Source organism: Heteronotia binoei, chromosome 19 (assembly GCF_032191835.1).
Source record: "Heteronotia binoei isolate CCM8104 ecotype False Entrance Well chromosome 19, APGP_CSIRO_Hbin_v1, whole genome shotgun sequence".
Taxonomy (NCBI): domain Eukaryota; kingdom Metazoa; phylum Chordata; class Lepidosauria; order Squamata; family Gekkonidae; genus Heteronotia; species Heteronotia binoei.
In genome coordinates this window covers 17,632,373-17,648,785 of record NC_083241.1, presented here as the reverse complement: position 1 = coordinate 17,648,785, position 16,413 = coordinate 17,632,373, and the positions used below count along the sequence as shown (strand labels likewise).

The following is a 16,413-nucleotide window of genomic DNA, read 5'->3' as shown; positions in this document are numbered from 1 at the left end:
GAGCCATCAAACTTCTGTCAAGTCACTCCCTCATCTCCTCCTCTTCCATGTCAAATTCTTCCTCCTCCTGTGCTGTGGTGTCTGCCATTCTTTTTGCATATGGTCTCCTGAGAAGGAGATGAGCTTCTCATGGTTCCCACTATGGCCAAGGCTTCAGGCTTTTTGGAAGGTCTAGGCGGAAACCCCCTTCTTCCTCTCTAATTCCAGGCTCCCAGCCATGTTCCTGTGGAGCCATCAGGATCTGTCCACCTCCAACACCTCCAGTGTCTCCCAAAGAACTGGATCCTGGACCGGGTGGAGGAGCACACACTTGGCAGCCCTGGGACCTTCAGCCTCTGTCAGAAGGAACTTCTGCCACTCTTTAGGTCTTTATATAACAACAAATCAATACTGTGATTAAATTATTATGGATAATTAACAAACATAAATTTAATTCTTTCCTTAGGCACAGGATTATTGAAAATCAATTCTGAAAAATACAACCACTTGACAATCTCTGTTGGGACACTAGGTCCCCACAAAAATCTCCACAAGGAAAGAACCTTGAAGCAGGCAAAGCAAGCTAGCGGTCCTGTTGCACTTCTATGGGATTAAAGGAATATAAATCTTCATATCTTTGTTTTGTTACTATTGGATAGTATTGTGGAAGTTACTAGTACAAGTGGCGTTTGCCAAGGACTTTGGAACTTATTTCACACCTAATCGGGGCTACATTTATATGAACTGTTTTCCATTTATGCTTGGCGGCTATTGTAATTAATTTTTTGTTTCTTAATTATCCATAGTAATTTAGTCACAGTATTTGTTGTTGTATATCATTCTTGTGTGACTACTCTTGTTGTGCAACTCTTTAGATCTTGGCATGATCGAGGACTTAACTCTAGATCTCTGCAGGATCAGGACCTCATCTTGGCTACAGGAGAGGGCAGAACTTTTAGTTCCCTATTTAGTCCTGGAGCTGAGCCTCTCTCATCCTTTGCTGGTTCAGCATCTCCAGTCAATCAGCTTATGTTTTAATTTGGATAGCAGAATAAGCTCCAGCTCTCTTGGCCCTACCTGCCTCTTCTGGATGTCTCTCCAGTCTCCTGCTTCATGTTCTGGCCGACCTGTGATCCTTCAGCCGTGCTGCCTGACTAGAGCCAGGTGCAGGATGGGACAGTGCGTGTGAAGCTTTTCTACCATGCATGACTTTTTCAATAGGTTATGAAATCCATGAAAACGACAAAGTAGTAATATAATTGTTCACAAATGCTGGTGGGCAAACATTACTTCAGTGTTTCTCCTAAACCTCAAGGTTCTTCTTTAACTGCTGCTAAAAGCAATTGACACACTCTTCTGGAAGGGAGGTGGATTCAGGCACAGGGAGGGAGAGGAGGGAGGCAGGAGTACTTGGTTGCATCTTGCCCTCCTTCTGAGCCCCCCCTCCCAAATAAGATTACAATTTAATGAGTGGATGTGATAAAAAGGGATCTATAGCTGCTTGAAAATATCCTAGTGTTTTCCTTTTACAAGATGGCGGCCTCTAAGGGGTGCTTTTTAACCCTCAAACAAACCCAGATGACAGGAGAGTGGAAAATACACTTGAAAGATTTATCTGTAAGAACTGGTGCAGTTCCTTCTTGCAGCCACTGCAGTATGGGAATAACAACACTGGCCTAGTCTACAAGCACTATCTTTTAAAAAATTAATCTTTAAAACGAAGGTGAACAAATTCCTTTGGAGTTATATATACAATTGCTAAGTGCTATTGTATCACTCATTCATATTCTTACCAAAGGTTCTTGCAGAAAGATTTGGTCTCGCTGAGCCAAGATGCACCCTTCTAGCTTTAATGGGGGCAACAGGTCCGGTTCAGGTTCATAATATCGTTTTATCTGCCACAAAAAATGGACAGATTAGCACTTCATATCAAGAAACTAACACACCCGTCTTACTACCAGGCGATGCAAGAGGAAGGAGGAAAAGGATGAGTGGCTAATTTGAACTGAGAATGAAACAACCATCCCTTTTTCAGGTGGCTGCATTACTGGGCATGGCCCTGGTCACCTCCCCTTCCATTTGGTTTTCATCTTTCCGCTCTCACATGGTACTGACATCTATTTTAGACTCCAAGTGCTCTGCGGCAGAGGCAAGACAAAAGAAATGTACACTTTCTAACATTGGTTTAAAACTCAACTAGCAGAGAGACATCAGAAGTATTTACAAGGAAAGAACTGAGATTCCAAGCCAGGGGAGGCCAAACTTGCTTAATGTAACAGCCACATAGAATAAATGTCAGATGTTTGAGGGCTGTAAGACATGAATGTAAGGTGGTTGGAGGGAGGGAGGAAGGAAGGAATTTTAACTTTAAATGTATTCTCCAAGCCACTGGCTGGAGAATACATTTAAATGCTTTCTCCAAGCTGGCCAATTGAGAGAGGGGGCTTTGAGAGCTGCATAATATGTGTGAAAGAGCCACATGTGGCTCCTGAGCCACAGTTTGGCCAACCCTGTTCTAAGCCAAGAGTCTGTCCTTTTCTCACCAGCAGCCTGAAAACAACATTGGAAGTCACGTTTCTTGATTTTTCTACCACAGATGGAGAGTTCTGTGACATCTTGAAAAGCAGCAAATATACAACAGTGAATAGTTAATGCAGTACTGTATTTATTAGGCACAGGAATCAGTGGTTTGAGCTTCCTACAGTATCCTGTACCTGACATAGCAGCGTCTTCAGAACAGAATTACTCAGCTGGGAATTCCTACGCAGGACATCATAAAAACCCTGAGAACAGAGATATAAAAAGGCAGCATTTACAAAACCAACGACCACTCCTGATAATTAATTCTTCTTTCTGCACTTAGCCCATACATGCCACCTCTCCTGGACAAGCGGCCTGCCTACAACAAAAGGCAAACTAGACATGCAACGTGGAAGAGCCATGGATAGGATCTCTTACGTTTCTACTATGATCAAAGCAAAGTGTGTGTGCAAGAGGGAGAATGGAAAATCTGATCAGGGCTACAGTGAAGGGCAATACAGATTAATATTCCTCTGTGCCAACTTAAATCATTCTTCCTTCTCCAAGTTGGGAGAAAGATGTATCATACTGACCCCAGTATGTCCTACTCTATGGAGAAGTAGAGGTGAGTATTTATATCTGAGAAACACCTCAGGGGAAAGGGTTAACCCTGCCCCCTTCCCTCAGATTCAACCCCATCTCTCCCAATATTGTAGTCCTGTTCAGAATCACCTTCCTGCTCCACAGTACAATAGACAAAACACTAGCCCATGAAACCAAGTCAATCCATCATGAGGGTTGCACCAACAGGAAGCACAGGAGAGACAGATGCAACAGCAGACATATGAAAGAAAAGAGCAGAATCCTCCTCACCTCATACAGGATGACTCTGACATCAGCCTGCTGACTTAAACATCGCCTCAGGCTGCCTAGGATTTCGAGGCAAAAGGCCTCATTAGCCACTGAGTTATACTGGGAGTGAACATCCACCTGGACCTGGAAAGCATAGAATCACACAGTTGGAAGGGACCTCCAGGGTCATCTAGTCAATCCCTGCACAATGCACAATACCTCCCCCACACACACCCAGTGACCCCTGCTCCATGCCCAGAAGGTGGCAAAAAACCCTCCAGGATTCCCGGCCAAACTGGCCTGGAGAAAACTTGCTGCCTGACCCCAAAGTGGTAAACAGCCTGGGGGTGTAAGAAAGGGCCACAGGAACTAAGGACTGATGCAACCCTTCCTGCCCTCCTTCTCATGATCTGCCTAAGATCAAAGAATAAGCATTTTTAAAAACCTCCCCTTTTTAAAAAACCTCCAAAGAAGGAGATACTCCAGAGAGTCCTGCTCTTGCTAATTCTTGCTTACCTAATTAAGACTGAAGTCCTAGACATGTCTGCCTTGGAAGCAAGCCTCCCTTGACTGCAGTAAAAAAACAGGTTTCCTACCTGTAACTGATGATCTTCGAGTGGTCATCTGTGCAGTCACACCAATGGGAGAGGCGCCGGCGCCGATCACGATCGGTAACTTCAAAGCCGCGGATTTCCGCGCCCCCGCCCCGGTGCGCATGCGCAGGCACCCCTCCCCTGCGCATGCCCAACGGGGCAGGAGCGGACATCCCGCCAGTTCCTTCTGACCGCTGCAGGAGCCCAGGAGACGGACCCGCAGCAGTGGGGAAGGTGGGCGGGTAGTGTGACTGCACAGATGACCACTCGAAGATCATCAGTTACAGGTAGGAAACCTGTTTATCTTCTTCGTGGTCTCTGTGCATCACACCAATGGGAGAATAGCAAGCTCACCACATACCTGGAGGAGGGTTGCGTGGTCCGTCAATAGGCGAGCGACTGCAGAACTGCACTGCCCACCAACGAACTCTGTCTCCACTGAAGGTCCAGCGCATAGTGTTTGATGAACGTATGCGGGGAGGACCAAGTAGCTGCTTTGCAAATGTCTGGCAAAGGCACCCCTTTCATGAACGCAGCTGAGGTAGCCATTGCCCTAGTGGAGTGAGCTCTGATAGGCCCTGGCAGAGGCCGCTTACGTAGCAAGTAGCACAGCTTAATTGTCTCTGTCAACCACTTGGATAGTCTCTGTGAGGAGATTCTCTGCCCCATAGAGGCCGAGGCATACGAGACGAAGAGCCTGGAGTCCTTGCGCACAGGTCTGATCCTATGCAAATAAAAGGAGAGTGCACGCTTCACGTCAAGAGCGTGAAAACGTCTTTCCGAAGCCGAAGTAGGGTTCGGGAAATAGACCGGCAAGTAAATTTCTTTGTTTAAATGGAAGGCAGACACTACCTTCGGTAGGAAGGTCACATCTGGTCGCAAACGTACCCCTTCCGTGCTGAACTGCAGATAAGGGTGGTCACATCGCAAAGCTGCTAGTTCTCCCACCCGACGTGCTGAGGTAATGGCCACCAGGAAAGCCGCTTTCCATGAAAGAAGCTGCAGGGAGCACGTGGCCATAGGCTCAAAGGGTTTTCCCATGAGACTCTCCAAAACCCCGGGTAGATCCCAGGAAGGCAAAGGAGCCCTGACAGAGGGGTACAGCTGCACCAGCCCCTTCAAGAAACTCTTAGTGGTAGGGTGAGTGAACACCGACCGGCCCTCAACCTGCTCATGATTGGCTGAGATGGCCGCCAAGTACACTCTGATGGAAGAGACTGTCAGTCCCCTGTCTAACAGGGAGACCAAAAAGTCAAGGATGCTAGGAAGGGCCGCCCTCCTTGCGTCACTGCCCCTTTGAGAGGCAAATTTAACGAATTGAGTCCATTTGTAGGCATAGGACTTCCTCGTTGACTCCTTCCTACAATTAAGGATGACGTGTTGCACCCTCTCTGACAGCTCGCTCAGCCGAGCTTCCATGCCGTCAATTTCAGATGCGGGATGTCGTGGTGAACTATCCTGCCCTGCTGGGAGGAAAGTAGGTCCGGCTCCCCTGGGAAGTGGTGAAACCTGCCCTTGGACAACTGTAGCACAGGGGCGAACCAGTGTTGCCTGGGCCACCAGGGGGTGATCAGGATGCCCCTCGGGCGCTCCGAGTATAGTTTCTGCACCACCCGTGTGATGAGCGGGATCGGGGGAAACAGATAGAGGTGGAGGCGGTACCAGCGAAGCAGAAGACCGTCCCCCAGCGACAAGGGATCTTTCCCTCCCCGGCAACAAAAGTTCTCGCACTTTCTGTTGTCCCGAGTGGCGAAGACGTCTATCTCCGGAGTCCCCCACTCCTGGAAGACCGGCTGTAGGAAGGTCCAGTTCAATTCCCACTCATGCAGGGACGCTCCTCCCCTGCTGAGGAAGTCCGCACATACATTTTGCTCGCCCGGGAGATGAGCTGCGAAGAGGTAAGTGTTCATCTCCATGCAAATCTGCCATACCTGCAATGCTAGAAAACACAACTTGCGAGACACCGTGCCGCCCTGCCTGTTTATATAGGCCAGCGCCGTGGTGTTGTCTGTCAGTATTGCTACAGTTCGGTTTGCCAGCAGTGGCCTGAAGGAGAGGATAGCGTGATGAATCGCCAGAAGTTCTAGGAAGTTGATATGATATTGCAGGTGGTCCCTGGGCCATCTGCTGCCCACACAAAGACCGTTGACATGTGCCCCCCATCCCCATAGGGATGTGTCTGAGGTCAGAGTCACTGTCGGCTGCGGCCTGTGGAACGGTGCCCCTTGAAGCAAGTTTTGCTTGTGACACCACCACGTCAGAGACGCCAGGATCTCCTGTGGAATGGAAAACCTGCGTAGTGGAGGGTCTATCCCACAACGGAATCGTCTCAGGAACCACAACTGAAGACTTCTCATGTGCAGCCTTGCGAACGTCAGCACCGCCGTAGTGGCTGCCATTAGTCCCAGCAATCGCAGAATCTGGAGTGCAGTTACAGTTTGGCTTGACTGGAAGATGTGTATTAAGTCCATAATGTCCTTCGCTCTTTTCTCCGGCAGAAACGCCTTGCACTGTTGCGTGTCCAAAATCGCCCCAATGAATTGGATCCTTTGGGATGGATGGAGGAAGGACTTCTTCATATTCACTCGTAACCCCAACTGTTGGAGGAGGTTCAGGGTGGTGGAGATATGCTTCAGGAGGTCGAGTTCGGATCCGGCCACCAGAAGCCAATCGTCGATGTACGGGTATATTGCTATGCCCTGCAATCTGAGGTGAGCCGCCACCACTACCATAGTCTTTGTGAACACCTTTGGGGCTGTTGACAATCCAAAGGGAAGCGCATGGTATTGGAAATGCGAAGTCCCAATGGCGAACCTTAGAAATTTTCTGTGAGCTGGATGGATGCTTATATGAAAATAAGCATCCTGGAGATCCAATGTAGCCATCCAGTCTCCAGGGTTTAGCAGAGGAAGTATGTTGGACAGGGACGTCATACGAAACTTTTGGTGTGGTATAAAGTCGTTGAGTCCCTGAAGGTCCATTATGGGCCGCAGGCCCCCATCCCGCTTGGGAACGGTAAAATAGCGGGAGTAGAACCCCATCCGGACTTGGTCTGGTGGAACGGGTTCTATGGCCTTCTTCTCGAGCAAAGTCCTCACCTCCTCTTGGAGGGTGGAAGACGGGGTAGTGTAGACGAATGTTGGAGCCTTCGGCTCCTGTAGAAATTCGATTAGATAGCCCAGCCGGACTATCGACAGCACCCAGTGGTCTGTTGTTATGGATGACCACGCTCGGAAAAAAGGCCACAGGCGGGGGTGGTCTGAAGAATTGGTGGGGTTGTGGTAAAGGAAGGGGGGGGAGTCAAAGGCCCTGTTTGGCCGGCCTGCTCCCCTTTTGCCTGGAGGACTGGGAGGAGGTAGGCGAGTATTTGGCCTTAGCCCCGTACTGGGACTTGCTGAAGGAGCCCGAGGTCTTGGGCCGCCATTGTTGGTCCCCAGATTGCTTCTGGAAGGGTTTCTTGTTCCATGTCTTGGACCATGGACGCTTGGTTTGCTGCCTGGATGACGCCGGTACCCCCAGATTTCTGGAGGTACGGATGCTTTTGTCCATGTCTTGGAGCACCGTATCGGTGGTGGCGCTGAATAGCCCCTTTCCGTCGAAAGGTAAGTCCTCGACGTAGGCCTGGGTGTCAGCCTGTAAGGCTGTGGATCTCAGCCATGAGTGTCTCCGAAGAGTCACAGCCGAAGTAAGAGTCTTGGCACCTATGTCCCCAGCATGTTTAGCAGAGTTTAACTGCTGCTTGGCCAATGCCATGCCCTCGCTCTGGATTTTCCTAAGGGCATTTTTGGAATGTTCTGGAAGCCCTGGGAGTAGGGTGGACACACGATCCCATAGGGCGTATTGATAACGCCCCATGCAGGCAGCGTAATTGGCGACCTTGAGGCCCAATGCTCCTGCCGTGTAAAATCTTCGCCCCAGACCATCTAGCTTCTTACCCTCCTTGTCTGGAGGGGTGGCGTGGGTCTTCCTGGCCTTGGAGGATGAAGCCACTACGATTGAATTGGGTCGGGGGTGATTGAAGAGAAAATCCGCTGAGGATTCTTGAGTACGATACATGTGATCAAGCCTGCGCGATGTAATAGGGGTGGAAGCAGGCTTGTCCCATGAAGCTTTCGCAGTGTGTAACATCACCGTTGTCAATGGAAGCGCTACAGCCGTCGATGTATCCATCTGAACGATGTCGAATACACTATCGGTAACGACAGGCACAGGCTGAATGGTCGACAAAGATATGGACTGAGCCATCCTCTTTATCAGTTCCCCATAGGATTTTAAGTCCTCCGAAGGGGAGATGGGCTGGTCTTCTCCGACCTTGTTTGGGGGAGATAGCTCCTCTGAGGACAGCTGCTCCTCTTGGATAGAGCCCTCGGAGGATCTCGGTGAGTCCGAGGACTCCGACTGGTCTGACTGAGCGGGTCGATCGCGAATCGGTTCCGAGGCCACAGTCTCTTCGGTGGGAGGAGACTTCTTCCTCTTTGCCGGTTCCTCGGCCGGAGGCTTCGACATCGATGCCGACGCTTTGCGCTTCGGAGGGCGGTACGATGTCCTCGAACGGTAAGATGCTTCCGAACGTTGGTCCCATTCAGACTGACGAGGAGGGAACCAGGGAAACATGGACGGCATCGGGCAGGACCCGTAGAGGTATTGCCATTGCCTTTGGTCCCATGAGAGCGGTGGCGGTGTTCGCAGTCGTGGGGAAACTTCTCGGTGCCTCCTAGGAGATCGATCCTCCGGAGATCTCTCCTTCGATGACCGACGATCCCGTCGATACCGAGGACTCCAGGATCGGTCCTGTTGGGATGTCTTAAGCTGGTCCGGATGTGGTACGCGTTTCAGTGTTAGAGGGGAGACTCTCTGCGCACTGCGGGATCGATCCCGAGGAGCCGTCTCCGATCGATCTCGAGAGCTGTCCTTCTCCTCCTGAGTGAGGTCCGAAGGGCTGTCATCGCTCACCAGACGTTGCGCCGATTCCAAGTCTCGGTCGGAGTCGGAAGAGATCGCTATCTGCGTCGACATCGATTCGAGCGGCAAAGTCGGCCGATGCCGGGCCGGGGAGGCCAGCAATTTTAAAGGCGGTAACACTGGAGTTGTTAGATCGGGCGGCGATGTCGGTGACGAGGTCGCAGGAACCTTCTTATGCTTCTGCTTGTCGGACTTTTTCTTCGACCCCGCAGAAGCTCCTTTATCCTCCTTAGACCTCTTCGCTGGTGTAGAGGTCTCCGATAACGAAGCCGAGCCCGCTCTTTTCAGGGGGCGATCGGCATCGAGGGAGGTTTTGTCGGTATCGACCACCGACGTCGAGGATTTTGGAGCGCTTTCTGATGACGCCATATTCCTCGGAGACAGCGCCTGTTCGACCAAGGCTGCAGCGAGACGAGCCGCTCGGTTTTTGCGGGTTTGTCTGGAAAACCTCGCGCAATGGGTGCAGGAGTCCGGTTTATGTGTTTCTCCTAAACACAACAAACAAAGGGTATGGCCGTCCGGAGGGGCGATCTTACTGCCACACCGCCTGCACCGCTTGAAGAAGCCCCAGCGCTTTTCCATACGCGAAAGCGTGGGGAAGGTGAGGGGGGGAAGAGGGAAGGGAAGGGAAGGGGATACTAGAGTCAAGGAAAAATAACAAAAATAACACTCCACCCCACTCACGAAACGAAGGAAAGCGATAACGCTAGAAGAGTCCGCACTGGAAAAACCAGCAAGGCTGAAGTAAGTAATCCACCGACCGTAGGAAAGATCAACTGATCTCAGCGGCAGTCAGAAGAGAACTGGCGGGATGTCCGCTCCTGCCCCGTTGGGCATGCGCAGGGGAGGGGTGCCTGCGCATGCGCACCGGGGCGGGGGCGCGGAAATCCGCGGCTTTGAAGTTACCGATCGTGATCGGCGCCGGCGCCTCTCCCATTGGTGTGATGCACAGAGACCACGAAGAAGATCTTACTTTTGAGCAAGCCCATCAATTGTATAATTATATTCTAATAGTCAAGAGTGCCCCGATCGGCAGACATTTATATCAACAGATTTTACACAGAAGAATTTTCAACATATTCCGGAGAACTCCACCCAGGCTTGCAAAAAATTAAATACTAAAAAAAAAAGTTTTATAAGCTTTTTAAAAATTCACCACCTAAACAAAAGTATTGTCCCTGCAAACACATACTAAGCTCCACTAGGCCAGGGATGGGCGCCACATCTGCCACAGCCACTGTTGAGTGCGTGGGGGGGGGGTGTGGAATGGTTGTGGAGCTGCTCTTGGCATTGTTGAGGCAGGGGAGCTGCTACCATTGTTGAGGAAGTGAAGTGGCTGAATGAGAAATGAAGGGGTGGGGGCACAGTAGCGAAGAGAAAGGGGTGGTGGTGGGCAGAACAGCAGTGGGGGGATGAGCAGAGATAAGAGTGACGAAAGAAGGCACAGTGGGAGAGAAAGGGGAGGCAGAGATCAATGGTGGGGGCAAGGGGAAGAAAGAGTACAGTGTGGATGCGAGAAGACGGGAGGAGGAGGTGGGGGCAGTGAGAGGAAACAGTATAGAAAGGTGGCTGTGGTGTGTGCATCAGAAGTTAGAGGACAAAGCAGGGAATTTTACCAAGAGTTTTTCATGGGTCTCTGCTTATCATAAGTGTGTTCCCATCTATGTGTGGTCCCATCTTGTCATAAGTGTGGTCCCATAATTGTAGAATGGGGCCACATGGAGAATGGCAGTTTTTCACCAAACTTGAGGGAACCACCCAGGTTTGCAAAAAAATCTTTAAACATGAGAAAAACGGAAGGGAGTGTTAATTATCCCAGACAGGAAGATGACGATGATATTGGATTTATATTCCGCCCTCCACTCCGAAGAGTCTCAGAGCGGCTCACAATCTCCTTTCCCTTCCTCCCCCACAACAGACACCCTGTGAGGTGGGTGGGGCTGGAGAGGGCTCTCACAGCAGCTGCCCTTTCAAGGACAACCTCTGCCAGAGCTATGGCTGACCCAAGGCCATTCCAGCAGCTGCAAGTGGAGGAGTGGGGAATCAAACCCAGTTCTGCCAGGTAAGAGTCCGCACATTTAACCACTACACCAAAGTGGCTCTCCCACACCAAACTGCGTATGTGCAGACGCTTCTCTGTGGGTGTTTTCGCACTCACGTTTTACTGGCGCCACGACCCTCCTGGCGCCGGCGAATCTGCATGGATTTCGCACCAGAAGCGCCGGCGCACCCAGAAGCGCCGGCTACTTCCGTCGCTAAGCCAGCGCAAACGTTTTCCTGCATCTTTGCGATTTGCGTTTGCGCTGGCTTAGCGACGGAAGTAGCCGGCGCTTCTGGGTGCGCCGGCGCTTCTGGTGCGAAATCCATGCAGATTCGCCGGCGTCAGGAGGGTCGTGGCGCCAGTAAAACGTGAGTGCGAAAACGGCCTGTGAGAACTGCAACCACTAAGGCTAGCAAGCTGCCACTGCTGAGGTGGCGAAGTGGCAAGGACAGGTGAAGGAGCTGCTGTCACCACAATTGAGATGGCAAAGAGGCTACATGGATAGGCAGCGAAGCTGCTGAGGCAGTGAAGTAGCCAGGTGGATGGCCAGAAGGGTGAGGAGCCACTGCTATTCGGACAGTGACACTGCTGAGCAGATGGGTGAGCTGCTGCCACTGAAGAAGAAAGATGCGTTGTTGATTTTGACTCTGTGAGTCTTAGTTGGGCTAGACTTCACTGGAGCCTAGCCCATCAGTCTTGCCTTTTCTGGAACTGCAAGTCCAAGAGATGGCCTCTGCTCTATCATATCCATTCCTGAAAACTCTCTGGCCTTTGGACCATCAGAACAGCTGCAGAGAGTTGACCACCAAATACAAGCTAGGTATACTCAAAGCATGAAAGTGACCTTGGAAGCTCTCTCATGGTTTATTCCCACAAATAATGCTGAAGGACCTGAGAAAAGACTGCAGATGCTGGCAGGTAAAAAAGAAGCTCTGTAAAGAGTCTTAAAGCTTACAATAAAGTAAAAAGCTAGTCCCCTGTGCAAGCACCAGTCATTTCCGATTCTGGGGTGACATCGCATCACATTTTCATGGCAGACTTTTTTTACGGGGTGGTTTGCCGTTGCCTTCCCCAGTCATCTACACTTTCCCCCCAGCAAGCTGGGTCCTCCTTTTACTGACCTCGGAAAGATAGAAGGCTGAGTCAACCTTGAGCTGGCCACCTGAACCCAGCTTCCACTGGGATCGAACTAAGATCGTGAGCAAAGTTTAGGACTGCAATAGTGCAGCTTACCATGAGTGACAGAAACAGAAAGGGGGGAGGGGGAGGGAGAATGATAAGAGAGTGGCTGAGAGAAAAGGTGGAGGGGGGGAAAGGAGAGGAAGCACATGTGGCAGGAATGGGATCGCTGCTCCTACAAGTTTCTTGAGGCTCCCTGCTTGTATAATTATATTTATACTGTATCTTGTTACAAAAATTTTGAACTTGCACTATATTTTGTTTTTTTCATTCCCTCTAGCACATTTTGTAACTTTGTGACTTTCCCCTCCAAGCACTTGATGGCACTCTTTACTAGATCACAGAGGTGATGTCGTTCTCCTGTTCTTTGTCCCCAGCATCTAGCAGTCAGAGATATGTTGCCTCTGCATATGGAGGTTCCATTAAGCTCATAGCTACTGGCATCCTCTATGAATCTGCCTGGTCTTTTTTAATAGCACATCTTCCTCAGCACATCGTGTGGTACTGAGTTCCACAAACTTCATTTATTTCTTATGCCCCCCTGTATATACATTAGTGCAGCAGGTAAAACAGGTGCCCCAGACATAAGAACATAAGAGAAGCCATGTTGGATCAGGCCAATGGCCCATCCAGTCCAACACTCTGTGTCACACAGTGGCCAAAAAACAAACAAACCCAAGTGCCATCAAGAGGTCCACCAGTGGGGCTAGAAGCCCTTCCACTGTGCCCCCACAAGCACCAGAATACAGATCATCACTGCCCCAGAGAATTCCCACGATAAGCTGTAGCTAATAGCCACTGATGGACCTCTGCTCCATATTTTTATCTAACCCCCTCTTGAAGCTGGCTATGCTTGTAGCCTCCATCTCCTGTGGCAGTGAATTCCACAGGTTAATCACCCTTTGGGTGAAGGACTTCCTTTTATCCGTTTTAACCTGACTGCTCAGCAATTTCATCGAATTCCCACGAGTTCTTGTATTGTGAGAAAGGGAGAAAAGGACTTCTCCATTCCATGCATAATCTTGTAAACCTCTATCATGTCACCCCGCAGTCGATGTTTTTCCAAGCTAAAGAGCCCCAAGCGTTTCAACCTTTCTTCATAGGGTAAGTGTTCCAACCCTTTAATCATTCTAGTTGTCCTTTTCTGGACTTTTTCCAGTGCTATAATACCCTTTTTGAGGTGCGGTGACCAGAATTGTACACACTGATGGGAACTTCTGGATTGGGCAGGCGTAGCACATACCTGACTTGCACCAATTGCTTGGCTGCAGTAGGAGGAAGTCAAGCTGCCCATAATCTTGAAATTCTTCAATAGAAGCAAAAACCCAGCAACTGCTGACTTACGAGCATCCAGCTGCCTGTTATTGAGAAAGAAAGGAGGTGGAAAGTAACTCCTGTTGGGAAACCTGGAACTCTTTCTCCTCTGCTATATACCGAGGCAACAATGAACACAGCCATACCAATTTAAGTTACCCATGAAACTTAATGTGTTTTAATTATTTATTAATTTAAGTACTACTGTGAAGCCAAATGGCTTAATTATTTGTCTGTAATCTACCCTGAGCCCACCTACAGGGAGAGTGGAATAGAAATGTGAAAAATAAATAAAAGTAAAATAAATTATAAATAAACTTAGGAGTAAAGCCCTATCAAGAACAAAGGCTTTGGGGGGAGACAGAAAGCAATTTTAAACAAAAACAAATAAGTATTTTCAATTATATACCAGTTTGGTGTAGTGGTTAAGTGCGTGGACTCTTATCTGGGAGAACAGGGTTTGATTCGCCACTACTGGAATGGCCTTGGGTCACCCATAGCTCTCGCAGGAGTTGTCCTTGAAAGGGCAGCTGCTGTGAGAGTTGTCTCAGCCCCACCTACCTCACAGGGTGTCTGTTGTGAGGGAGAAAATAAAAGAGATCGTGAGCTGCTCTGAGATTCAGAGTGGAGCGAGATATAAATCCAATATCATCATCTTCTTCTTAACATTAGAACTTAACAAAAAAAAATAGAATGACATGCATTTCACTCATTGTAATGGGCTATAAAAAAGGCTCCCAGCCCTCATGGGGGGGGGCATCTCTCATCCCAATCATGACTGTTAGAAGCTTGGGGATGATTCTGGATGCCTCTCTCTCTATGGAGGCCCAGGTCACAGTGAATGATCTTTAAGCTTTCTTTGGAAACTCAGTCTTCCATTCCTGCATTAATAAATATGATTAATACCTTCCAAGACTTGTCTGGCTATTCCATCAACAGGACAAAATCTGAGTTGATGCCACTGGGAGACAATATGTCATAGAGTGGATTTGCTTATGGACATTTTTTGGTGGTGCCCAGATGTCATCGCTTATCTTGGAATATTGATTCCTAGGGATATTTTAACAAGCTACTGGCTGATATAACTTTGGAACTAGGCAGATGGACAACTTTAAAGTTGTCTTTATGGGGCAAAGTAAATACACTCAAAATGAATACTATACCTAGGATTATTTATAATTTACATGCAATTCCTTTTCATATGCCTCACAGATGTGTTTCAGAAATTTATGTGGGGTATTTTTTTTAAAGGAAGATGCAACTCCCATTCAATGAAGGATGATTTGTTTTCCCTGATCTTATTATATATCATAAGGCATATTTATTAACTTTTACTGGGCAGTTGGACTATCCATCTTGGGCCTTTTTGGAGGTCTGTTTACTGGTTCCCCTCACTGTGGAATGCATTAAGGTCTAGATATGATGGTGGATCCAATTCCTCCTGCAGTTTTTGCAGCAAGAGAACTATGATGTCCCGACAATATCAACTTGATCTATTTTCCTATGCTTTATTTTAAATTTATTATTTCAATTTATATACTGCCTCTCCCCCATGAAGAGGAGCTCTGAGCAGATCACACCAGTATAAAACAGATAAAATAAATGCAGTTAAAACAGTACAAAAACAAAAAAAACAAACAATTAACTACTGATAGTGGTGGATCAAGCTTGAAAGGTAAAGGTAATCCCCTGTGCAAGCATGGGGTCATGTCACATTACGTTTTCTTGGCAGACTTTTTGTTAAGGAGTGGCTTGCCATTGCCTTCCCCAGTCATCTACATTTTACCCCTAGCAAGCTGGGTACTCATTTTACGGACCTTGGAAGGATGAGTCAACCTTGAGCCAGCTACCTGAACCCAACTTCCACCGGGATTGAATTCAGGATGTGAACAGAGTTTGGACTGCAGTGCTGCAGTTTACCACTCTGTGCCATAAATTCAGTCGGGAAAGGCCTGACACGAAAAGCTCAGCCTTGCAGGCCCTGCAGAACCTAGAGAAGTCCTGCAAGACACGGATCTCATAGAATCATAGAGTTGGATGGAACCTCCAGGGTCATCTAGTCCAACCCCCTGCACAATGCAGGAAACCGAGAAACACCTCCCCCTAAATTCACGGGATCTTCATTGCTGTCAGATGGCCATCTAGCCTCTGCTTAAAAACCTCCAAGGAAGGAAAGCCCACCACCTCCCAAGGAAGCCTGTTCCACTGAGGAACCGCTCTAACGATCAGGAAGTTCTTCCTAATGTTGAGCCGGAAACTCTTTTGATTTAATTTCAACCCATTGGTTCTGGTCCTACCTTCTGGGGCCACAGAAAACAATTCCACACCATCCTCTATAGGACAGCCCTTCAAGTACTTGAAGATGGTGATCATATCACCTTTCAGCCGCCTCCTCTCCAGGCTAAACATCCCCAGCTCCTTCAACCTTTCTTCATAGGACTTGGTCTCCAGACCCCTCACCATCTTCAGTTGCCCTCTTCTGGACCTGTTCTAGCTTATCTATATCCTTCTTAAAATGTGGTGCCCAAAACTGAACACAATACTCCAAGTGAGGTCTTACCACAGCAGAGTAAAGCGATACCATCACTTCATGTGATCTGGACACTATACTTCTGTTGATACAGCCCAAAATTGCATTTGCCTTTTTAGCCACATCACACTGTTGACTCATGTTCAGTGTACGGTCCACTAAGACCCCGAAATCCTTTTCGCACATACTACTGCTAAGTCTCCCCCATCCTATAGCCATGCATTGGATTTTTCCTACCTAAATGCAGAACTTTACATTTATCCCTTGAAAGGGCAGCTGCTGTGAGAGCCGTCTCAGCCCCACCCACCTCACAGGGTGTCTGTTGTGGGGGGAGAAGACAAAGGAGATTGCTCTGATTCAGGGCAGGGTATAAATCTTCAATTCTTCTTCTTAAAATTCATTTTATTGGTTTTAGCCCAGTTTTCCAGCCTATCAAGATCATC

The 16,413-nt window shown here is 48.7% G+C and overlaps 1 protein-coding gene across 2 annotated transcripts in view; it reads right to left on the bottom strand.

Moving 5' to 3' along the window:
• FANCI (FA complementation group I) overlaps window positions 1-16,413 on the bottom strand; it is a 77,878-nt gene that overhangs the window by 36,017 nt on the left and 25,448 nt on the right. For both annotated transcript variants that reach the window (XM_060260262.1, XM_060260261.1), the window contains 4 exons: window positions 13,370-13,484; window positions 3,373-3,495; window positions 2,694-2,762; window positions 1,773-1,874 (listed from right to left, as the gene is read on the bottom strand). In XM_060260262.1, coding sequence (XP_060116245.1) covers window positions 1,773-1,874; window positions 2,694-2,762; window positions 3,373-3,495; window positions 13,370-13,484 — 409 coding nt within the window. The remainder of the gene's footprint in view (window positions 1-1,772; window positions 1,875-2,693; window positions 2,763-3,372; window positions 3,496-13,369; window positions 13,485-16,413) is intronic.